The sequence below is a fragment of the Alligator mississippiensis genome, chromosome 1, assembly GCF_030867095.1.
Source record: "Alligator mississippiensis isolate rAllMis1 chromosome 1, rAllMis1, whole genome shotgun sequence".
NCBI lineage: Eukaryota > Metazoa > Chordata > Crocodylia > Alligatoridae > Alligator > Alligator mississippiensis.
Window position 1 is genome coordinate 22773478 of NC_081824.1, and position 25511 is coordinate 22798988.

At 45.8% G+C, this 25511-nt stretch overlaps 1 protein-coding gene across 2 annotated transcripts in view; it reads right to left on the minus strand.

The window, feature by feature from the left end:
* VSNL1 (visinin like 1) overlaps nt 1–25511 on the minus strand; it is a 145220-nt gene that overhangs the window by 68906 nt on the left and 50803 nt on the right. The window contains exon 2 of one of the 2 annotated variants that reach the window (XM_006268205.4): nt 14140–14302. In XM_006268205.4, the coding sequence (XP_006268267.1) occupies nt 14140–14301 (162 nt within the window). In that variant the 5' untranslated portion in view covers nt 14302. Of the gene's footprint in view, nt 1–14139; nt 14307–25511 lie in introns of both variants that reach the window. The other variant, XM_006268204.4, reaches the window with a different exon arrangement.

Consider the following 25511-nt stretch of genomic DNA (forward strand, 5'->3'; position numbering starts at 1 on the left):
TCACGCCAAATAACTCATCTCAACTAAACAATCAATAGGTTTGTTTGTGAAAATAGGCAATTCATATGAGCTTTAATTAAACATGAAAAGAGGGAAATTTACTCTCATTGAGAAAAAAAATAAGACTGATATCCCAAGGTGCTGGAAATGTGCAAGCTATGATTAGTAGAAACCTGTTCTGAATCTCAACTACAGACTACAGAGTAATAAAAGGCATCTGAACTGATGCCGAACCAAGCTTTCAAAGGCTGTTCTGTACTACAGAACTTCCTGAATGGACACAAATGAGCTATCCGCACCAGGTCCCATCGCAGTGACCGCTCCCATACCACACAAAACAAAACAAAGCCACTGTATACCTTCTTGCCCATTTCCCGGCTCCCCCCACATAAAGATACTCCCCTTCTCCTTCCCCCTGCCATATGCTTTTTTATTTGGGAAAAAAATTAACTATAAGAACTGAATTTTGCATTTCACACTTGTTGACATTTGTCCTATCTTCTTGGCAATCGTCAATCCTCTGGATCATGGTGTACGTGCAAAAGATCTATGTGGCCATCACACCAAGACCTTCAGTGTGTATGCCTAGGCAAGAGTATAGAGGAGTGGAGGCTGCCCTACACCTACCATCCCCATTTTAGACCAGAGACAGACGCCAAAGGCCAAACCGAGTCCAGACACTCAGTGCCTCACTGGTTGTAGCTTCTGCCAGAGAGCAACAGATTAGAGCTGCTGTTGACTGCCTAATGCCTCAGCAAGGGCATGTTTCTGGCAGGGTGATCTCTTAGCCTTTCTCCAACCTAGGAGTACCCACAAGGCAGTGGGGGCTAGGGTTTTGAGGTGCCCTATACACACCTTACTCTGGAGCTTGCAACATTGTGGTATTTTATAGGAGCTACCTCGCCACAAGTAGCCCCACCACATTGCCATCAAGCCCTCCAGATGGATGCAGTTGCTACATTTGTCCTATAGCATTTTTATGAATAAAAGGGAGTGGGCCAGAACCTCACTGTGCTGATTTACACTAGCTAAGGATCTAACCTAAGTGTGTTATGACTAAGACAAAGGATTTTGTCAGATTCTTAGCTCTGGAAGCTGTAAGATCAGTGGTCACCCTTACCTTCAAGTGAATCCCACAACCCAGGACTTGTTGAGAAAGCAATGCCTCGTCGTCGTAGCCAGAGCCTTTAGATTCTCCCTTCCTTCTCCAGCTTTTGTGCCCTGTCATGCCCCATGGAGCCGGTATCCCAGGGAACTGGGGAGGAGGCTGGTGGCATATGCATGCCTCTGTACAGGGGGGGATGCCTGCATATGGCACAGTGCAGTGGATCAGAGGGAGCCTCTGTGCATGGCCTATTATAGCAACAGTGAAGGGAGGAGAGAGTATCTGCATGCACGTGGCACCACGGAGCACAGCAGTGGGAGATGGGGAGAAGAATGAACACAGTGGAGAAGAGGCAACATGTCTGCGTGCATGGCCCAGGGGCCCACAGTGCAGTAGGAGGGTGCTCCTGGACAGTGTGCAGCCCAGGGGCACATGGTCTGCATGGATGCAGCCCCAGCTGCTTAGAAGTTGGATATGCTATGGAGCACTGAGTTCACGTGGACTTGGTGCCTGCCTGGTGCTGCTGAAGCAGGTAACTGCATTCTGGATAAACTGCATCTTTTTATCGTCAGTTTGCTCATACACAGTCCTAGTGGATTACAAGAGTCCATCCTGGAGGCTGTGAAGCTTGGAAACACTATACTGATTTGATTTTTTAAATACAGCTGAGTCCAGAATACTGTCTGGAGGCACTAGTATGGTACTGGCTTATGTAAGGGCTCAGTTTGGAACAGGGAGATCCCATTTACATCTTCTGAAACAGGAAGAGTGTTTGCTCGCCCTGAGCTCTGTGTACAAAACACTGGAAACAGACTCCTGACACCGCAGAAAACATTCCTGTATTTTGAAACAAAATACTTTGCATTTCACAATAGAAGTTTACTCTAATACTGAGATTAAATGTCTCCGCATTGCCTAATTTCAAAGGCTCCTGAAATAACTTTGTAGCACTGGACAGCTTGCTCATATTTTAAAATGCACGCAAATGCTGGCAGTAAAAAAAAGGAGTGTCACATTGAAGTCAGTCAAAGATGTCAGCTCATCTATTTCATGGTGTTTAAAGCTATGAATATAGCAAATGTGTTCTTTGCCTTATGAGTAAATCTAACAATTTTGAGGACAAAACACGTTTATACATGACCTAAAATATGGGCATCAAATAAAAGATGGTCACAACCTTCACTATTTAGTGGATGCCCACTCTATATTGATAGATCCATCTGATTACACTCTAGTCATCCCTACTATAAAGTTATATATATATAAATGGCCGTACACTAATGTACTTCTGCAATGTCAAGAAACTCTCATTGAATCACTCGGGGGGAGAAAACATTTATATTACAGTACATGAGGAAGGATGCTCCTGTATTGGACTGGACAGTTCTCATCTATACCGCAGACTTCCAGAGCAGACCTTGGGCAAATTATTCAATTTCTTTTTACCGCAGGTTCCCACATCTTAAATCAAGATGTTGACACCTGCTTTTTCCTCCACCCTTGCTCTGTCTTATTTATGTAAGCTGTAATCTCTACTGGACAGGATTTGCTTCTTACTAGGAATGTGTCCATCACCAGGGTTGATAAATCCCACTGCCGCACATGTTCTCATTATGGGGGGTGTTTCTCCTTAAGGAGTCATGAACATTTTTTTTTATGACAAGATGGACACAGCAAGGATTGGAGAGAAGACGACGGGTGGGGTGGGGGGCAGGATTGGGTACTATAAGTTAAAAAAAATGAGGTTCTGAAACTTTCTTCTGATGTAACGTGGATGGTTGGGAAAAGATTGTGACCATGGATCTACTACGATGATGGGGTGCCATCTCAGTTGAATCTCTGAACACTGGCATATCACAAATAATAATTTCCAAAAGAAACCCAAAGCCTGATAGTGGCAGCAGGGAAGGGCCTCTCCTTGGCCTGTGCTTTTCTGAATTCTCTGTATTGTATTTTAATAATGGCTTTCTCCCTTGCAGCTGCACTACTCCTTCCATCTTATCCTCTGGGGAAATCATAACCTATACTTATGAATTCACAGTGTTTTGCTATGGAAATAATTTCAATGCTCAGAATTCATCATGATGAATTCTCTGAGGGATCCAACAGGAAGCAAAGGAGTGCAGCCTTTTTACAATTAATACGCAACAGCTAGCCAACCTGGCTATGTTCAGATTTGTTTTTTAAAGAAATAAAATGTAAATTAATTCCCATTTTATTTTTGATGTGTTTGAAAAAGTTTCCTAGCATGGCTTTCCCCAGATTAAATTATTTTAGCCCTTCACAAAAGTGGAAGTTCAAATAAGTGCCCAGAAAACTGGGGGCAGGGGCTGATCCAAAGCCCAAATAACTATGAAAATTGAGCCAAGGCAGAAGGTTGGGTATGGCAGCATCTGACAAAGTAGGTTGTTGCCTGCAAAAGATCATGCTTTTGAACCAGTTAGTCTCTAAGAGATCACCCTGCCCTGCCATTTATTTGATTTTAGACTAACATAGATTACCACCCCCTTTTCTATTGACTCCAGTGATATTTGACCCAGGAATTTAAATGAATGATCCAAACTCCTTACACTGGAAAAAATGGACTGGAAACTTCATGAGACGTGCTCTTTTCATACAATTTCTGCCAATTCTGCTTCCAATCCTATCAAGTAATTTTTTCAGAACTATTTCTGTTCATGAAAAATCCCATAACTCAAACATATCCAAACATTAAAAATGGCTCAGGTTAATCTGAGTTCTAAAAATGGACAAAACTTTACAGAGGATCATTTATTATCCAGATCAGGCCACCCCTTTCCAGAAAGCTGTGGCTTTAAGATATCATTTCTATTTTATGATGTAAACCATTAAGATCTTCACCATTACTCTACAGATACAATCGCTATAAAAATAATAAGCAGCAAGAAAGAATTATCTAGGTACTCTTGCCAAAATCAGAACCCCACTGACTAAACACTGTATAAATACATCAAAAAAAGACAGCCCTTGATCCAAAGAACCAGCACTATAAACACACTGTGGACAAAGGGTGGGAAAAAGAGTCATTATCAGCCCCAACATACAGATAAGGAACTGAGACACCAAAATATTAAGGGCTGCATCTAGATTGGTTCTGTATTTAAATGTAGGTGCCCAAGCTCCAAAACGCAGTGTAGACTGACCCTATTCTAGCAGCCACAAAATGCATTACCATGGCTAAGTTCATTCAGCACCTCTATTTTAGATTGTAAATTCGCTGGGAACCAGCACTTGGGTTTCTGAGTATGTTCAAAAGCAACCCAGTTTGATCAGACCAGCTCCTAAACTCCAGTGAGAACCAGGTGGGTGCTGGTCAGGCACCTAACCTGTTTAATTTCCCAAAAGGACTCTATCGTGCAGCTCATTCAACCAACAGCACTGAGTTCAGCACAGAAAAAGATAAACACCTGCCTTTTAAAATACTAGCACGGAAGCTAGAGCCTGTGTATAGAAAACAAGCCTAGAACGAGAACAAGGCAGAGGGAGCTCAATTCTGTAGCCCAATGAAGACATACCCCTGGGAACTGGGAGTTATGGGTTATTGGCCCATATGCCCAGGACTACTTATGCAATTTACAGAGCCATTGGTTAAATAAAAATAACCCTGGGAGCAGAAACCAGGCCTCCTCACAAGCTAAGTGCTGTAGCTATGGGGCTAAAAAATCAGACTTGCTTGCTTGTGTGCATAGGCTCGCTTGTATGCGCACACTCTGTCTGGGCCCACAACTCCTCCATTCCTGATGCACAGTGGCTCAGCATCTTCAGTAGAAACAGTAGAGGGTGCCCTGGTCACCCCATACATACTTGTGTTAGGATGCTTTTCTACGAGGTGGGAAATGGGGGTTCAAAACCCCCCAGGCTGAGAAGGGCTAGTATATACGGCCTCCCATTTCCTGGGCTAGCGTTCTAACCATTAGGCTATTATGAAAAATCAGCCAGGCACCTGGATTCTCAGAAGCAGAAGCATCCTAAGTGAGCAGAGGTGCTTAATATGCAGGTTGGCTTGGCATTTCAGGAGGGGTAGGAGTCCACACATCTCTGTGCTTTGTCCTTCGTCGTTCCTTAGTTCTGGAACTGCTCCCCCCAGCTCTTGAGGACCACCAGAGCCTGAGCCTAGACATCTTTCAGAAGCGATGTAAGACCTTACTTGGACAGGCTTTTGGCAGACAGATTAAGTTCTGGACTATTCTGCTTGGAGAGTTTTCGTTATTTACTATTTCACCGTACTATTTTATTCTGTTTCTTTTCCTAATTATATTGTAAGCCACACTGAGCCTTTTCTGGGGAGAGGGTGGCATAGAAAACAAATAAATATATAATATGGAGCACTCTTCGGAAGCTCCTAAGCTTCCCTATTGCTTTTATAAGGAGGATCTGTGTGCTTCGCCCTGTCAGTTTGGATGGACTTCCTGGGGACAGGCACCTAATTTTCAGGTACTGCAATGCTTAAGTGGAAGCATCTAAAGGACCAATGTGAGTATGGCCCAAAGAGACCTACCAAAGATTATGTGAGAAGCCTCTGGCACAGTCAAAAATTGATCCCAGATGTTCCGAGTCCCAGACTTATGCTTTCAACCACAAAAAATACTCCTCACTACCAAATTATTCTGTTTCCAGAGCATGCAACTATCCTCAACTGTAGCAAAACAGAGTAGAAACCATTCCACCATATCTGTTATACAGATATATAGATATACTTACATATATATACATACTATATATACGTGTGTGTGTAAATATATATTTAACAATGTTATTCACTGAGATCCTACCACTATATCAATGAATGCACAAATATATTGACAGATCAGCTATGTGAAGCTATGTGCACATCAGGAGAGCTCTCTCAGTACAGGAATATTGGTAAAAAGCATTCATGTGGACACAACTGTTCTTTCTACAAATAAAATACAAATCAACAGCTCCCACATCACTAACTCCAAATGAAACATGTTATTCCAGTAAAAGTGCAATATTGCCAGCATTACAACATCCACAGAAGAGGCTTCAGCAGGCACAGCTATGTCCATCAGAGACTTCTTCACGTTCATCCTTAATCCTTAGTATAAACAGCTTAAAATTTGAGGAGCTTTGTACTTCCTACATAAGAATTTTCACAGGGACTGAAATTTCGGGTGTAGGCAGAGGATGGGAATGGAAATCACCCATTGAAATGTCAGCAATTATTTGAGCAGAGGTTCTTTGCTCCATACTGAGGGAGCAGAGCTCAGGTATACCTAAGGCAGAGAACATGAGGAATCAGACAAAAAACAAGACAAATTACTTGATGCTTATTAACCAAATGATGTTTCTTTATTTTTTGTTTTAGTTCAACTCAATTTAAACTTAACAATGTGGCTTAATAATAGATATATGCTACATTCATTCAAAAGTCTTCATTCATCATTTAATTGTAGCCTAAAGAGCAGTATACTATGGTGACTTCCAATATTGCCCATCATTTAAAAGACTGTTGGCATTTGTTTCCATTATTAACCTAGAGGGTTTCTCATATTCAGTGACCCAGTTCCAAGAAATATCACATTATAGGAGCCTATTATCCACTTAACACACACACATAATTCCTGTGAAGATTAATGACAATTATGCACACTTTTCCATTGTGGGGTACAATTCCTTGTGTAAGCCTACTGAAGTAAAAGAATATTAAGCAGAATGTATTTTACCTTCTCTATTAAAATGAGCCCTAATGAAGAACAGTGTGAATCCAGAACTACTGTGGTTGTGTTGATTTATTTTATCTTAATGTCATTTTGGTAAATTAACTTCTTAAACTCCCAGAGCTTCCTGTTGAAGCTGTTTCACTTTGCATAAAAGATTTTATCGGATCATCAGAAAGAGCAAGATTAAAAGACAGCAGGATTAGATCAGTAATTAGGACACTTACCTTGAAGAGGGGAGTCCTAAATTTAAATCCCTGCATAAATGGTCATTGAAGCAATGATTATTTGATATAATAGTAAAGGTTACCAACATCCCATCCTAGGATTTGGCCTAAGGGTTATGGCATTTGCCTGGAAGGTGAGAGATGTCAATTTGAAACCTCTCAAGCAAAGGCAAAACTGAAACCTCTCTCCTCCACAATGCAGATGAGTGCGCTACTACTGTATGAAAGAAGGGAAATTGTGCTCTCATCATATCATCAACAGGGATCCGAGTTTTCCATCTCCCATGGGAAAATGGAGAAAAACATGGATTTCCCTCTTTACCAGAAGAAAGTGTGGATTTCTCATTTTAGCAGAGAAACCTGCAGATTTTGCAGTTTTGCAAAGAGCTCTCTGCAGGCCGGCAGAGTTCCAGCCTGCAGGGGCCTGGCAGGAGGGCAGGGGGTGCCATGTGCATGTACAGGAAACCCTTGCTATTCGCGGGTTTGGCATTCACGGTTTCAAATATTCACGGTGTCAAGCCAACCCATGCTCTCTCCCTGCTAGCAGCGTGATGACACTGTTACAGTGCCGGTGGCATCTGTAGGAGCTCTGAGCTTGCCGCCGCCAGGCTCTCGCCACCGCACTCCCACCGCCACCAGCATAGCCGTGCCTCCTAGTCACTGAGGGCACATGCCGTTCATGATGCAGTACAGTACGTATTCGCGGATTTTGCCATGTGCGGGGATGTCTAGAATGTATCCCCGTGAACGGCGAGGGTCTCCTGTATATCCACATGGCCGCCAGGCAGCCTGGAGAACAGCTCCCACAGATAAGTGGAGCTGCAGTCTGCTTACAAACCACAACCCCTGTGTGGAGTAGGAGCTGGTAGGCGCTGACCCCTGTTCCCTAGGGCTGCCCGAGCCCGGGCCACACTGCCACAGCAGGAAACAGTGGTGACTCGGTCTCTGCTCCTCTGAAGGACCCGGCCCAGGCGCTGCAGTGCAGGCCCTGCCTGAAGGGATCTTCAGCGTGGGACGTAGCCAGTGCTGTGTCAGTGCTTGCGCTGCTGCTGCCTGCAATGGGGGGATTAAGCATCCCTCCCTTCCCCTCACGCTACTGACATGTGGCTGCTGCAGCCCTGAGTGCACGAGTGGAGTCTATTGGTGCTTGCGCTGTGCCTCTCCCTGCAATGGGGGGATTAAATGCCCCCTTCCCTTCAGGCTATTGGGGTCAGGCCAACCCCCACCCTGCTCCTGTGGCTGGAGCAGTGAGCGAGTGAGTGGGGATGGGGGGGGGAGCTGGAGACCCCTGTCAGTGGCTGCTTCCCTCTTCCCCCTCCAGTCACACTCCAGCTGGGGTCCCTGCAGGCTAGGGTGGAGGTTTAATCCCCACCCCCCATCACACTCAGGACTGCCTGGGCCTGGCCATGCTCCCCACACCAGCTCAGGACTCACTCTAGCGCCCCCCAGCTTCTGGCCTGCAGGCATGTGAGGCCACTGCAGGCATGTGCCTGCATTTCTGGAATCAAAAGTGAATGTCTGTTCACTTGCAAATTGGTTCAATCTATGCAGGTTAGACTAACCTGCAAAGATTGAATCAATTCAGGGCTTTCTGAATGTCTGTACCTAGCCAAAGCACTTTCAAAATGGCTGAAACTGGTTTAAGATAAACCTGGGTGGATATAGTATCAGACTTAAGTGATTTAGGTTAAATTGTTTATTGAACTTCTGTCTCAGATCCCCTCCAGATTCAAGTTAACTTATAGTCTCCCAGCATCCCAGGATACTTTGCACCTCACCTACAAACCCCCTGTCACAGGGTGGGTGGACTAGCCTGGGCCAAGCTGTCTGCTCCAGCCAAGCAGGGAGATGTGCCTCCTGGCTTCTGGCCTGGGCCACTGCAGGCATGTGGCTGCATTTCCAGAATCAAAAGTGAATGTTTGTTCACTTGCTTATCAGTTCAATCTATGCAGTTTAGACTGACCTGTGAAGATTGAACTGAATCAGCCTTAGGCTTTTTGACTGTTTGTACTTAGCCATAAACTGTGGAAGTGTATAGAAACAATTTAATCAGACCTATTCAATTATACCCAGTTCTTAATGTTCTTTATGACAGCAGATGGTGCTTTTTCTCCATACACAGACCACACACACATCTGATTATTACTACAGCTACTATCACCTTAGTTCACAGTCACTCAAGTCATGAATCAGGAACTCTGTAACAAGCACTTAAAACAAATACATTTTTCATATAGCTACGTGCATAAGAGCAGGTTCAGAGAAGGAACTTCAGTAGCACAGCTTCTGAGTTGAAGTTGGAGAGTTTCATCTACTGATCAATGTGCAAGAAAACCACCACTAACAAACTGGTACCCCCTCAAGCAAATCAGGAAATGCTACCTATCCCACTGCCCTCACAAAGAAATGAAAATGTAAGTCATTTGTGGTTCCTTTGCAACTAGAGAAACTTCCTAGAAAAGATAATTACTTTATCAAATATTTTTTTAAAAATGGAATGCAGTCATTTCACCAGACCTTAAAACTGCGCATAACTGGCAGTCAGTCTGTACTGACAGCACCAGAATTCATTTGTTGTACCATTTAAAAAGTTGTGAAAGTTTTCTTCTGGCTGTGAGTGAGAGGCTCTTTCCTCATACCAGTCTTTTACCACTATTTTTATACTAAACTGCCAGACCTGTCCAAGAGTAACATCATAATCTCATGAAAAGAGAAGTATTATCATCTAAGAGAAAATATAATCATGTTGTGAATGTATGTCTTGTAATCATTTTCCCAATAAAGTTATTTATGGAAACAGGCTTGGAAAAAAATCAAACAATGATAACTGGTGAATTACATCCCTCCTAGTTTTTGGCTCCCATTCAACATAGAGAAATCAATTAAAATAGTAGCATAGATTTTGTATATTCCTACCCTGAATATGTATTTAAGAGAACTGGATGGATTTAGTTCCAAAAACCATGACTTGTGACTTCTTTCGGTGACTTCTACTGCAAAGATCAAATTTCATATCTGAATTTTTTCAATAGTCTGCAGCTAACAGTAAATAAATATCCTAAGTATCAAGATTCAACATCTAGGAAGGCATGGAAAGCAATAATATCTCCAGGAGTCAGGGAATGTTACGTTACAAGCATCTATATAAGAAAAATATGAAGATGCATCTGAATGCAGGGTGAAATCCTAATTCTCTTGAAGTCAGTGGAAAATTCTCACCAACTTCAGTGGATGTAGGACTTCACCTTTAGACTTTTCCTCTCAGATGTACATTCATACACACAAAGAGCCTTAAAACAAACCTGGGGAAATACACGAGTAACATTAAAGACATATCTTAAAATGCAGGATTATACAAACATTGGGACATCTGTCTTAGTCTGCATTTCCAAAAATATACGAGGACTACAAAACTAGAGTCCAGTTTTTCTTTCTTTTTGAGTTATCAGCAAGGACACAGGTTTTCCATTTCCCAAGGAAAAAAAACCCTGTGGATTTTTGCTTTTACCTGAGAAAAATGTGGATTTTTCATTTTTACAGATGAACATGTGGATTTTCCACTTTTGCAAAGACCTCTCTGCAGGTTGGCAGAGTTTCAGCCTGCAGGGGGCTGGGGGGAGCAGGAGGAGGGGGGTCAGGAAGGGAAGGCCATGTGCACACATACACATGGCTGCCAGCCTGGAGAGCAGCTCCAGCTGGTAAGCCAGGGGGCATGGGGGGTGGATTTAGGTTCCCATAGGGAGGGAGGCAAAGATTTGGGCTGGGGCTGGTGCTCAGCTGGGTGGTGCATGGGGCTTGGGGCCCAGGACCATGTGCAGCCACAGGGCCCTGGCAGGGAGTGGGATGGGGCTGCAGGCAGCTCATCTGGAGGGTGGGGGGAGGGGAGCTGGCTCCCTACCACTGTGCTTACTCCTAGGAGGGCATGGGGGCATGTGCCCCACAGATTTGTGTGTGAGGTGCAGGCGGGTGTGAGCTGCCCATTGCAGGCTCAGGGCTCCCCACCCTGCTGCCCTCCGCTTGGGGCCTCTGCAGCCCAGCAAGCAGGATCTGGAGCAGCAGGGCAGAGTGGGGCAGGGCGGGAAAGCTCATTGCCACCGCTGCAAGCCCTGTGCTGCCATGGCGAGGCACCCCCTTCCTGCCTGGCAGCAGTAGGTGCAGCGGTGCAGAGTTGTGTCCCTCACTGCTGCCGGGTGGGCAGGGGGCTCCTCACCAGGGTGGCGCAGGGCTTGCAGCAGTAGCAATAAGCTTCCCCACCCAGGCCCTTCTCTACCCTGCTACCCGCCCCGTCCCCCGCAGGCCCCGGTGGAGTGCAGCAGGGCACGGATCCTGAGGTTTTAGCAGGCAGCCCGCACCTACCCCCACCAACAGGCTCCGCTCTGGCCAAGCTGTCTGTAGGGGAGGGGAGATGGCCTTTGTAGTCTGCTCCACTGCAGCAGCAGCCACCTCTCGCGTGGTTCAGGCACTGCTGCAGGGGGGCTGCGGACCCAGGTCCCTGGTCCCATAGCCCTGGCAGCTGGGGGTGCCCTTGCCAGGGCTGGGAGAGCAGGGGGCTGCAGGTGGGGAGTGAGGGGCACCAGCAGGGCTGGGGGGCTATGGGGGGGAGAGTGAGAGGCCTGGACTTGTGTTCTGGTGAGCAAAGCAGGCAGGGGGAGCATGATTTTCCATGATAAAAACCCCCAAACAAAATATCAACATTTATAGGTATTTAGAACTTATTTTATTATAGTGATTGAGGCACCAGTAGGCCTCCAAATTGCTTTAAAATTGTAAATATATCAATAAAACATTGTGTTTAATTTATACATATATATATATATATATATATATATATAGCAGCATTTCATTTTAATCACAGATTTCACACTTTTAGTCAGAGAATGTGTGTGTGTGGGGGGGGGGGGGTGTTTTAAAACAGAGAATGTGCAATTTTTAAACAGAGACAACCAGGATCCTGGGTTATCAGATAATTTTCAACTTTCCAAATGTTGGGAAACTGCCCTGCCTGCTCTTTGGTTTACATGTTGCACTATCATTACTTAACCATAAGACTTAATTTCATCTGGGTGTACCGAACCTTATCGAAGTCTACAACAATTCCTATGAACTGTTTAGATGCACTTTTGAACGGAAGAAATGTTTATGGCTCCAAGAAGATTTCAGAAGACATAACTTTTCCAAACATTGACTAAAATATTTTAAATAAGTATTTTATTCTCCCTTTTTAATTCCAGTTTATCAAACAGGAAACAATGATTCCCGAAGAGTCAAACACCCTGTATGTTTTGCTACACAACTATAATTTGAAAAAGCTTGCTCACTTTCTCTGTAAACAAACAAGAAAAATGATTAGATGCAAGTCAATACAAGGTATGTGCCAAGTATCATCTAAAATGGAGGCCATCAATAACTAGTCAGCAGAAAGCACAACACTACAGTAGTAAAAAGTCTTCCACAGAAGATTCATCACAGAAGAACAGTTATTGCCATTCAATCTTTGTGAAAATAGGACAATTTGAGGTAACAGGAAGTGCACAAATGGGAGCTTAATTCATATCCTCTGCAGATAGGAGTTATTGTACAATGTCATTTGCAAGCAGGAGGAAAGAGACTACTTAAGGTTTTTATGGGGTAATGTTCTGAGACAGGGGAAATTCAGGAAAGATGGGCTAAAGCATTCATTTCATATAAAAGACAGAGGGAATTTATTAAGCATTAACCCAACAAACCATTGTTAAAACTAACTGATGGTATTAAAAAAAAAATATTGCTACCCAGAATAACCGTGAACTAAATTTTGTGAACTTACCATCCATATCCAATCCTTTCCATAACTAAAATTATTTTGGAGCCTCTGACCTTTAGGCAGTAATTCCATTTTGAATTAAAAGAGAATTCTGAATTTAAATGCAACTGTTTTGTAATATGAATATGTTATGCACTTTATTGTGAACATGATGATTTTTGTAACACAAAAACTTCTTCTATTGTCTTCAGTGTTTCTCCCATTGGGTGCATCTACATGTACGATTAAACTCCAGAGCTCTTTGAGCCACAGTACATTGTGCCCTAGGGCAGCGTCTACACGTGCACCTGGGACAGCAGCACTTTCAGCTGAGGTGGAGTAGGCTGGGGCTGGTAGCAGGCATGTGGGTCAGCTCCAGACTCCAGGTGGGAACACTGGGCGCTGGAGGGTCTGGCTGGGGCACAAGAGTGCGGAATATGCAGTCGTGTGGCTAGGCAACAGGCAAGGGTCTAGCCCCCTGCTGCCTGGGCTGACCAGGAGCAATTTACGCCAGTGGTCAGTGTTTACACGCGTATTCTAGTGCACTAAATGACTCCACTGTAAGACAGTACTGTCCCCAGCACTGCTATCTTATGGCAGAGTTAATTAGCTTACTGCACCCTAATACCGGCACATGTGTAGACCGTGATGCGTTACTGTGGAGCTAATTAATCTACTCCACATTAAAGTGCATCTGTAGATGCACCCATTATGAATAAATGTGCACAAAACACAAGAGGTGGCAGATATGACCCATAAGAAAATAACAAAAGTAGGACTAAGGCAAGTCAGGACAAGGGGACATTGAAGAAAAAGGAAAGGCAACTTCAAATACATAGTTTGTACATGGTACATTACTAATCTGCAGAACCTAGTGTCCCAAGATACAGCCAGGGCCAAAATCTTAGAGGGAACCAAAAAGCATCCACTGAACACACTGAAACTAATGGCACTGCAAGACCAGGTGTAAGGACCTCCCAACATAGTTTACCATCCAGGACTGGGCCAATAACCCCTTCCCTTCAGAGCATAAAACCATCCTTAGTTAACAAGGTTTAGAAAATAAATGCCTGTTGGGCAAATTCCATCCTTGCTCTGAAACATTTGGTACTGGTCACTGTCCGAGAGATAATACTGAACTGTCTTGACCACTTGTCTGACTGGTATAGGAATTCCTACGTATCTGCTTACGTGACTGTGTATAATTACATGTCAATGTATAATTTAATCTAAATAGTACTCATTAAGAATATTTGGGCATTGCACATGTTAACTGAGGAATCCCCCAGTACCCTGGTAGTAGGAAATTAATAAGCAACATACCTTTACGTAGAGCTGCTGAAATTCCTCAAGGTTCAGTCTACCACTTGGACAGTCCTTTAGAAATCCTTTGTACCATTGTTTGAGTTCGTGTTCATTAAACTCCGTGCTCTTCACCAGATCCTCCATCACTTCAGGGGCCAGTTTGCTGTTCTGTTTCCCCATTCTGCCTTAAGAAAATAAATTAATACAATTAGTCAAGCTGCTGTAGTAATTTGAAACTTGATTAACAACCAAGCTGGAGTACGGTACTGGAAAACTGGCTTAGTGCTCAGTGTGGCTCTCAGTTAAGCCTGGCCTTGTGGCCTCCCTGGTGGTTTGGAAACTAAGCTAAATTTAAATACAAGTGTTAGGCAGCACTGGAGGAAAACTTAGAAATTCATCTTTCATTTAGAGTTCTTACATGCTGCTCATTTGCCTTCAAAATAAAATATGTTATTTTGCTTAATCCTTGTATCATTAGTAATCCTCTCACGCAAATGAAAGACAACCTTCTTTTTTTCCTTGTCCAAAAATAAAAAATTGACTAGCAGGCTCCTATTAACATATTTACCATCTGATTGCTGCCATATTAAAAAGTGACTTTTTTTTAATTTATTTATTTTTTTTACTTATCTTGGTGACTCCTAACCTTTCTCCATGTACTTAATTTTAAGAGAATATTACACTGACAGTTCATTGATACAATGGTAGGGGTTTATTAATTTGCCTTGCATTTTCTTTCCTAAATTACACACAATTATTTTGTTATTATTCATAAGTTTCTGCAGTTTCCTTTTATCCTTACTTTGAATACCTCAGTTTTTCTTTTTTTCCTTTAAAATGCATTCCCTCACCTTCCCCAACCATTTCTGACTTTTTCTCTCCCTCTCTATTCCTTATAGATAAGTATACGTGAGCTAAGACATAGGATAAGCTTCAGCATTTTATTTTGGTAGCAAGTTGAATTCGTTTTGTTTTTTCTCCTTTATATTGTATAATTATTATGTTTATATTGATTCTTAATGATCTAGATTACTGTTTTACTGGTACTATATGATTTAGGCCTACATATGTAAGTTAGCCTATATCATGTCAAGCTTCCATTTTGTTTGTCAAGTCTCCATCCTGTCCCCAGGCCCAGTTGCGTAGCCCATGACTCTCACCTACCCCTTCTATGTAACTTGGTTCCTGAATGAATACGGATGAATGAGGGTGCTTGAGAGACAATGGCAGTAGGTCTAAAAATAGCTCCCTCTGAATGACCGAACTATCAACACCAATACCTGGACCAACCGACCCAGCCCTTGGAATCACCATCAGCATTCAAGAAACAAAAGCTGAAGCAACCCACCATTATGCCAGGCTGCACATGCTCAATAAGAACACCTGGAGCCCTCTGGGACAGGACTGACCTTGCCTGGACAGGCCCTCCCCATAGGAGATCAGAGATAGTCTGCCCCATAAAAAGGGGTAGTGAAGACTGACTTTGGGATGCTCTCTTCATCTGGACCAGCACCATGCCACACCACCTATCCCCCCAGAGGCCTTGCCAGCGACCCCCCTCTGGACAACACCTACTGGACAAGGACCCCTTTCTAGCCTGGATAGGTAGCCATCACCCCACCCCCTCTTCAACCAAGGACTTGGACTCTGCTTCTCTTCCCTACCTGGACTCCAACCCTTCCACTGAGTCTCTTTCTCCTGCTGCCATTTTGTGTTTGTGTGTGTGTGTGTGTGTGTGTGTGTGTGTGTGTGAACCAATAACTTCATGGGGCTGTGTAGTGTTGTCTGTTTAATAAAACTGTTATTTGGACCCCTGAGTTGGGTTTGCTTTAACAGTTCTGGCCCTGCTCCAATCTCTCCTTCTCTAACTTCTGTTTTATCCCCACTGCCTTTTTCCCTGATCTCTGCCACTGTTTTTGTCTCATCCCCACTGCCTTTTGCCTCTGTCTCCTGGCTGTTTCCTCCTTGCCACCAGGCTTCTTTTTCCCTTGCTTCCACCCTGACACCAAGTGACCCCAAGTAACCCTGGGGCAACTTGATCTTCAGTAAACTCAAGGCTCAGTTCCTCAGCCAGCTCCTCTCTAGTCCATTGGTTCTAATTCTGGTTCTGGTAACTTTCACTCCCTACACTTTAACTCTCTCTCTCTCACCTTAACCTTTCCCCAAGTATCCCAGGTACCCCAAGCATACACATACATACTGTACCATCCAACTTAGGAACTTACTTGTGTGTACGTGTAGGTGGGTAGTATGTGTGTAAACTAGTGAGTGTGTGTGTGTATATATATATGTCATTGTGTGCATGATATACAAATCATTGATCTCTGGATGTGTACTGAGTGTGCGAGTATGGACAATTGATTTTTGTCTAACTTTTGGGGTGTATAGTGTATGTACTTGAATTGCTGATAGGTATGCATGTGCCTAGGCTGGTTTGGATGTGTATGTGCCTGAGTTGGTAGTGTGTGTGTGTTTGTATGCACCTAATTGATGTGTGTGTTTGTATATATGCAATTGTGTTACACCCTCCTGTCTAACAGCACAATATTGAGATCCTGAGAGTTGGCCTGACCCCATAGGGCAACAATAGCATTTATAACAATTTGTGCCCCAAATCTTTCACAGACTTCTTTTATGCCTGTAGGCACAACAATGATGTAAATGGAACTTTAACATGGCTGATACATGTCCCTGGGGAACGCCCATGCCACACACGCTTTGGCGCGTGGCAAGTTACCCCAGAGGGCAGTAGGGGAGGCTGGGGTCAGCACTGGGCTGGCCCCAGCAGTCTTACCTGGGGTCTTGGGAGCCTCCCAGGGCTAAACTGTTGGATGGAGCCTGGACAGCAGCCATAGTGTGGCTCTGGGCACCCTGGCTCCACTTTTCAGCAATGCATGCTGCCCAAGCATGCGCTGCTCCATTTTTTTTCCCCATGGTTTTTTTTTTTTTTTGGACCCCTGGATTTCCAAAAGTAAAAAAAAAAAAACCCATGGGAAAAAAAAAAACCAGAGCAGCACACACTCGGGCAGCATGCCCTTGCAGCGTGGAGAATGCTTGACTGTGTGGCATGTGATGCTGCATGTTTGTAGCACCACATACCGCACGACTGTGCTTATCTGGACATGTCCCTTGTGTCCCAGGCTGGATCCAGACCACAGGGCTGCTTGCAGGCCAGATCTAGTTTGGGGCATGAGGGAGTGGTGCCAGTAGCAGCTCCAGCTGTGAGCCAGCAGCCATAGCTCCATCCTCTGCCACATGCCCTATACTGGAGCTGCCATTGCCATGTGCCCTGTACTGCAGTAGAAGCTCCAGCTCTGCCTCCAGGCCATGGGACTGGCAGGGGCTGGTGGCTGAGGAGGTAGGGCCACAGCAGGGCAACTGGCACTATGTTATCCCTCACTCACCTTCCTACTGCTACCTGCCATGTCCCCTGGGGCCTGAGGGCCCCAAATTCTGTAGCAGGCTACTCTCCCCAGCCACACCCCTTAACAGATGGTGGTCCATTTGGGTTAGGGACAGACATTCAAAAGGCCTGAGCCTCAATTGATTCACCCTTTGCAGGTTAATCTAAACTGTGCAGCTTAAACTGATTAATAACTGGACAGACATTCTCTGGAAATGCAGGCACATGCCTGCAGTGGCTCAAGCCAGAAGCTAGGGGATGCTAGAGCATGCCTGTCAGTCAGTGCCAAAGGGATGGGAAGAGAGGCTCTCATCCCTCCCTGCTGGAGTGGAGCAGGCATGGCCAGGCACCAGCTGGGGCTGGCAGGAGACACAGGATGCCAGCCTGGGGGGTGGGGAAGCTGCTGCCAGACTGAAGAGTGGGGATGGGAAAAAAATTACTCTCTCTGAAGCAAGCATGTATTGAACACAGCAATTTGCAAAACATACAACAGGGAATTACCAAAAATCTTTGCCTAAGCTAAGATACAGCCAGGTAAAACACAGCATACACTACTTAGTCTAACTTAAAATGTAAATCAGGAAAACAAGAGAAAACCTTGCTTACTAATCCTGAGGGCAGAGTGTCTCCTTACAGCCAGGCATTCAGAAATATTTTGTTTAGGTTTTACAGGTTCTGTTTTATAACGTAAGTGTAGCTCTCTGCATACTTTGGTCTGCAACTTCCAGCCAGAAGCTGTCTGCAACTTCCCTTAACTCCATCTCCAGCATGTATGTGTGATGATTGTTAGGTCTCTGTCTCTCAGTCTGGTCCTGCAGGTCTTAGCTCTCTCCTGCTCCAGGACCTCTGTGGAATTAGTCCCCTTCTTGGCTGCAGGCAAGCTGGACAGAGGGAGGAATTAACTATCTCTGCCCGGTTGCAGGAAAGCTGTGGAGATGCAGCTGGGGCTGGCAAACTCCAGCTGTGATCTGCAGGGTTTGCCGCAGGGGGAAGAAGGGACAGAGGGAGGATTTTGCCTCAGGGGCCATGCCCCACGCTTGCTCCAGCTAGAGAGCAGAGGGGAGGGGCCAGCCCAGCTCTCTGGAGCAGAGACCAGCCCAGAGAGCATGCCGGGATGCTGGGGGTCTTTGATTTAACTTAAACCAGCAAGGGGGCTGGGACAGACATTGTATAAACTGGTTTGAGCCAAATCAGTTAAGTCTGATACTACATTCAACCAGGTTTATCTCAAATTGGTTTTGGCCATTTTGAAACTGGTTTATGTGCACTAACTTTCTGTTTGCTTACAGGTTTAAATCAGTTTCTGATCACTGAAAGTGGTTTATGTATAATGTTTGTCCCGAGCCTTGTAGTCTGGCAAACTGGACAGAGTTCTTCCATGGGCCATATGTTTGACAGCCCTAGTTTAGAAGTTAACATCTAAAAATTAACATAATATTGTCATAAAAACATACAACTCTACATTTAAGTAATTTGTAGTAGGTCTTTACGCTAACAATTTATCTCCTTTATTGTATGTTTGTGTAGAGTGTTTTCCTCTTCAATATGGGGAAAAAAGCCCCTCATCTTGGAGTTGAGCATAAGGCAGCAGAGGTTGGAGAAAGGCAGCTGCTGTAGCTCCAGTTCCAGCTCCGACCCAGGTTTGGAGACACCTTTAAGCCACTGCCACTTACCCTGAGTTGCAGCTCTGGCTCTGGTTCCAGGCACAGACCATATGCTGACTCTGGTCCCTGCCCAGCCATGTAACAGTGGTGGTGGTGCCAGGAGGAGCCCTGGCCCCAGCTCCACCTTCAGCCTTGGCCCTAGGGCCACAGTTGGGGCCAGAGCTACCACCATCAAAACTGCTCCCATGTAACCATATAGGGGTCAGACTCAGCATGTGCTCCATGTCCCAGCCCAGGGTGCAGCTGGAGCCTGAGCCATGACTCAGGGTAAGCAGCAGTGGGGAATGTGAAGGGGCAGGGATCTCAAGCAAGGTGGCAAGTAGGGAGGACAGATGACCCCCCACCATATGACTTGCCCCCTTCCACTGCTTTCTCCCCTGCCACAGCAGGGGAGGATAGCACACATTTAAGATGCCCCTCTAATAATTAGATTCTATACATGGAAAATAAGAACAAATGTATACATTTTCCATGTATAGAATCTAATTATTGGGGGTTGTCTTGGATTTGGGTAAATACGGTATATAGTGACCACCCTAGACAGTTTGTATTCAGCTATTGTCACTAGTGGAGATACCTGCTATATTTATAAACTAACATAATTTTTTCAGTATTTTTCATGCTTGCCACTGTTATCTTTGCCTAAGATATACAATAACCTTTCTCTTAACCAGATGCCCCAAGCTGAAGTGCTTGTTTTACCAGCCAAGATTTTCTCCAGTCTTTTTCACGGGTGCTCTCACAGCTCTTAGCTTTGTTCTGTACATCATTGCACAAAAAGGAGTAACTGCTCCCCTGCAGCTACACCTACCTAGCACTTCTGTTTCTACATGCCAGGCTAGCATCTGTGTGTGTTGGCAGCACTGCACCGTGTCCTCAACTTCAGCTTACAATCACCTGCTGCCAAGTTTCACTGCTTATTTTTTCCTATGCTTTAAAAAAAAAGTATCTTTTTCCTTTTTATACTTACTATCTACTCCTCAAATGATGCTCTCTTTATTCGAATTCATTCCCACTGTTATTGATCCATTTATTTAAATTCCCTAGAGTCTGCTTTCTGGATAGCCTCCTACAGGCTTAGTTACTCTTCTTAGTGTGATCAATGTACCGTTTTCCACAAGTGATACTGTACACAGGGCTGACCCTTCTAGAGCCCTGCTCAACAGCTCTTTCCAAATTGGTATGATCATCTTGTCTTCTGCCTTTCCTATTCCTTTGTATCCATCTCCCTATCCAAATCACCCTCTCCAAGAGAACAAATCATTGTTGGCAAGTCATTTTGCCAAGATAAGATCAGTGCAACCACACAAGCACTTTGTAGAGCCAGTAAAAGGGGTACAATGTCAAAATATTCACTGGCTGCATCTACATGAGATGGTGACTGCACAATAGCCCATGACTACTACAAAGTAGCACTGTGTGGCAGGAAGTGTGATGTGATGCTACTGCACAGTAGTCATGAGCTACTGTGTAGTCAATGTTACAAAAAGTAATTCCTCAGCGTGACATTTTTGGGTGGCTGCAGCCTCCTGTAGCCCCACTCCCAGCACCACCACCACACGGCCCCAGCCTCCACTGGAAACAGCTTGGTCCCAGCCAGCAATGGCAGCCCACACCACCCCCTCCCCGGATAAGCCTCTCATAGCTCTGTCCCACCCCACCCTGGCTGTGCAGGGCCTGCCCCTGCTCCAGCCCCGCTCCCTCCCTCATCACTGCTGCAGCTGCCCGCACTGCCCCACATTGGGGGTGGGGGGCACATGCTCCCCCGATCTGTGCATGGCGGAGGTGGCTCCCACTGCAGGCTGGGCTTTGTGCCCTGCTACAGCTGACCCAGGATTGGCTAGATGCTCATTGTGATGGGCTGTTCCCAGGTCAGCTGCAGCAGGGTTCAGGGCACAAAGCTCAGCCCACAGTGGGAGCCACCTCTGTTGGACACAGAAAAGGGGAGCATGTGCCTCCTGGGGCCTCCACAGGGTGCACACAGTGGCGGGAGCCCTCCTTCCCCTGCCCCTGGATGATCTGCCTGGGCTTGATCCTCCCACCACCTGCCTGGCTGGGGCCCCACTTACTGGGCTGCTCCTGCTGCATTCTGTCCCCCACCACAGGGGACTTGATCTGGCCCCTGTCCCTTCCCTTCCTCTACCAACTAACCTGCTGGACTGGGAGGGGGGGGGAGGGGGGGGTCATGCAAATGCATATGCATGCTCAGTCTCTCCAGGGAAGGGTCGACTGCAAGAGGCTCTGGGATCACTGGGTCGATCCTGGTCGACCGGTTGGCATTTTACTAACCGGAATACTCTATTAATTGAATTTTCCAATATCCCCCAATACAATTCCTCACTTTACCAACCAGAATCTTTGCTGAGTCTATCCAGCATGTGCATCAAGTATTTGCACTACAAGTATGGCACTGTCTTCCATATAACTCTCAGATAACCAGAATTTTTAGATAACTGGCACCCACTTACCCCACTCATGCCAAATAACAAGGCTTTTACTGCTTAAAACAGTTGCAATTTTAACTGCTGAGTCAATTATTACAGGTGTAAATCCATGTGACAGTGTCTAGAAATTAACCTTTGTAACCAATTGCTGGATTTGCCAGACCTTAAATGCGTATCCTACTGTTTATTCTTTCTGCTAATCATGCTTACTAATTAGAAGTAAAATACTAGTCAATGATTTAACTAGCCTATTGTTTCCCCAGATTTCATGTTTTCATTGTCTTCTTAAAAAGCAGTGCCAAGTTTTCCAAGTCCCAATGCACCTCGCTCTTTTTTTTCTCCAGATCTCTCATAGATGATTACCTATAGTTACTTTATGTGCTAGTCTCTTAGGGAGCCTAAAATGAATGTCACCTGGCTGTGTTAATTTATCTCAGTCTGCTTTTACTAGAGGTGCACTGATATATCAGTTGCCTATTGGATCAGCACTGATAAAAGGGAAATTTACATTATCAGCTATAAGCTTTTTTTGGCCGTTGTAGCCAATAATGCTTACCAATAATTACGCCTTCTGGCCAGGACCCTGGGTTCTCTCTCCCTCACAGGCCTGGGGCCCCCAGATGCTTGAGTTCCCTTGGAAAATTGCAGGTTTCCCCTTGCAGACACGCAGCATTGTAGCCTGCAAGGGTTCCTGCTTGGTGCTGCTGAGAGTGAGATGCAGGGGGCGCCGCGTGCATGTGCGTGGCTGCATTCATGCATGTGGCCAGAAATACAGCTGGGCAGCATGGAAAGCAGCTTTCTGCAGGTAAGTCTTTGGAGGGGATGGGGCATGAGGGAGAGAAGGGGCATGGGGGGAGCAGATCAAGGCCCCCATGTTGAGGGAGGGAGTGGGGCAGGGGCTGGGGGTGCTGCCCAGTCAGGGCAGGTCATGGGAACTGGGGCGCAGAGTGGGACAAAGCTACAGGCAGCTCATCCATTGGGGGGGGGGGTCCCTGCCACTGCATGCACACCCCAGGATAGGCACCTGTACCCCTCCAGATTTGTGCATGGGGTGGATGTGGGCTGCCCAGTGTGGACTCAGGGCTCTCCACTCTGCTACCTTTCCCTTGGGAGCCCTGTGCCAGCTGCGTGCCCCCTTACTGTCTGGCAGCAGTGGGGGCAGCAAGTTGTGCCCCCCATTGCTGGGCAGGCAGGGGGTGCGCAGCTGGCATGAGGCTCCTAGGGCAAAGGCAGCAGAACAGAAAGCCCCGAGCCCACAGCATCCAGACTGCATCTGCCCTCACCCTGCCCAGCTCTAGCTCTGCTCTGCTTAAAAGCATCCCTGCACTTAAACATGGTGGCAGTGGCACTTGAACTAAAGCTCATTAGATGTTTTCACTGCCATTTTTAAGCACCGGGGCACTGATGCATGTGATGCAGGAGGCTGCTGGAGCACACCAAAAAAAAAAAAAAATTATTTATGTTAGTACTTTAAAATGCCTGGCATTACTACTAAATATTGGTTACTGATTTTGCATCAGCCAATATCGTGGGTTAATAATCGGCTATAGGTATCGGCCAAGAAAATCTTTATTGGTGAACTCTTTGCTTTTTTCTTGACTCCTTTTCATTTCCTTCTTAATATTTATCTCACTGAAAACTGTCAGTAAGAAAAACAGTGAACTCCAGTGTGCAAATGGTCAGTTATTTCTTTCTTACTTTTTAAAATTATTAGTATAATTATAGTATTTCTATTACTACATGTATCCAGTTACTTATATAGACCCATGAACGCACATAGCACTTCACAGATATATGAGCAGACAACATCCCCTCCAGAAATTATTTTTTCTGTAAGCCTCAATTCCATTTAATAACTAAAGGTATATATATGTGTGTGTGTGTGTATATATATATATATATATATATATATATATATATTCAGTCATACCTTTTGGCCTCATGGGCCAGATGAGTAGTGCAAGGTGGGTCCATGGGCTGAATCTAATTTGTGTACTGGATTCCGCACACATGGGGCTGGGACCCAATACAGCATGAGCCAGATAGTGCCCCAGTCCTGTATATCATATTGTAGCTGCAACTCAGGCCCTGCTACCTTAGAGCCTGCCCCCACCCCCACCCTTGTCACACAGGCACTACTGCCTCCACCCCAATCCTGATCCCAGCCCTACCCCATACATTAACCCTGGTCCACCTGCTGCTTTGGCCGCCTGCATGCCAGATTGGGCCTGCTGCCCCAGCTCCAGTTCCCTGAGTCCTCGTGGGATCCTGTGCGCAGGGCAATGTCATCTGGATTGCAGGGCTCAGAAATTAGGCAGTGGGGGAGCAGTGGCAGCAATAATTGCCACTGTTCAATCCCACCAAATTTCTGAACCACAGAGACCCCCACAAGTTGAATCACACAGTTCCATGGACCAAGGGTCCGTGCACATGCTTACTATGCAGTAAACCTCCCTAATCCTGAGTAAATTAGCTACCTGCAAATGGAAGTAGCAAATTTACTTGAGATTAGTAATGGTGCAGTAGTGCTTTTGTAGACACCTGACTGGGAGCAAAATCTGCCACCAGAGGGTGGGAGATAGCTCCCTGCCCCCAGGTGCTGCCTGCTGCTTGGGGGCAGGCTCCACCATAGAAATCTGGGTGGGGGCTATGTCCCCCTGGCCCAGCAGCAGGGAGCTCCAAGCCCCCTGCTACGAAATTGTGATCGGAGAGTGGGGTGCTGGAGGACCCGTATTTCCCACTGCTGGCTCCATGACTGTGGGGCCAGTGCTGGGAGATCCTGCTCTGCAGTCACGGAGCTAGTCCTGGGAGTTCCCTGTTGGTAGGGGCAGGGGAGCCTTTCCCCCACCAAGCTCCACAAGTGCGGAGCTGGGGGGCGGGGACAGGACACACATGCCGGGGAGCTTGTTCCCCACGCAGCTCCACACTCATGGAGCTGGGAAGGGAAGAAATCCCCTAGCCTGTTCCCCTTCCAGCTTTCGGCTTGCAGAGCTGAGTGGGAAACAAGCTGCCCAGCCTCTGCCCAGCGTGGAGGGCGGGGGCTGCGGACTGTTCTGGTCAGGGACATCTCAGCTCCATGCCCTGACCAGGTGACCAAGGCATGGGGACTGAAAACAGATGTAGGGGTGGGATAGGTCCCAGCCTCCTGCCCTGATCTGCTGGTGGGGCAGCTAGCAGTGAGCATTGGCAGATTGGGGCAGGGGGCTGGGACCTGCCCCTCTCCTGCAGCTCTTTCCAAGTCCCCTGCCCCTGAGCCAGAGACCTCTGCTACCAGGGCAGGGGGACATTGTCCCCAACCTAACAGCTGTCTCCTGCCCCGGTGCTCCCTGCCAGCCTCTGAGCTAGCATCCTGGGGGAGCCTAGAGCTCCCCTGGGTGGCAGGAGGGACCCACTGCAGGGCTGCAGGAACCTTGGTGCAAAGAGCAGCAAATCTGCTCCCTAATAGCTGCATGTGTAGACATCTGCCCAAAAGCGCTTACTCCAGAGTAGTTTGCACCAGAGTACTTAGGCCAGATCAAATGCATGTGTAGACATGCAGCTCTGACATGTTATGTATCTCCCATTATATACTGCATCACTGCTAACTGCATTTAGCATAGACCTTTTGTAAAAGTTGCCCAATCTATTAGGAACGGATCATTTGAAAGTGAAGGTTTTTGTGGTCTTATTTACTTGTTTCAGCAAATCATGGTACATAATCTGCCTTGCTTTTCTTGATCTTGGGAACTGAACTAGTTGATCAACCCTGTCAGCTATAATCCCCTGCTGTAATTATATCCATTCATTCCCTCAACTCTTTTTAAAGCTCCCATTCTGTTATTGGGAGAAATAAATTTAGTTTTTAATCTGCAAAATGGCTCAAGAGTCTTATAGATTACC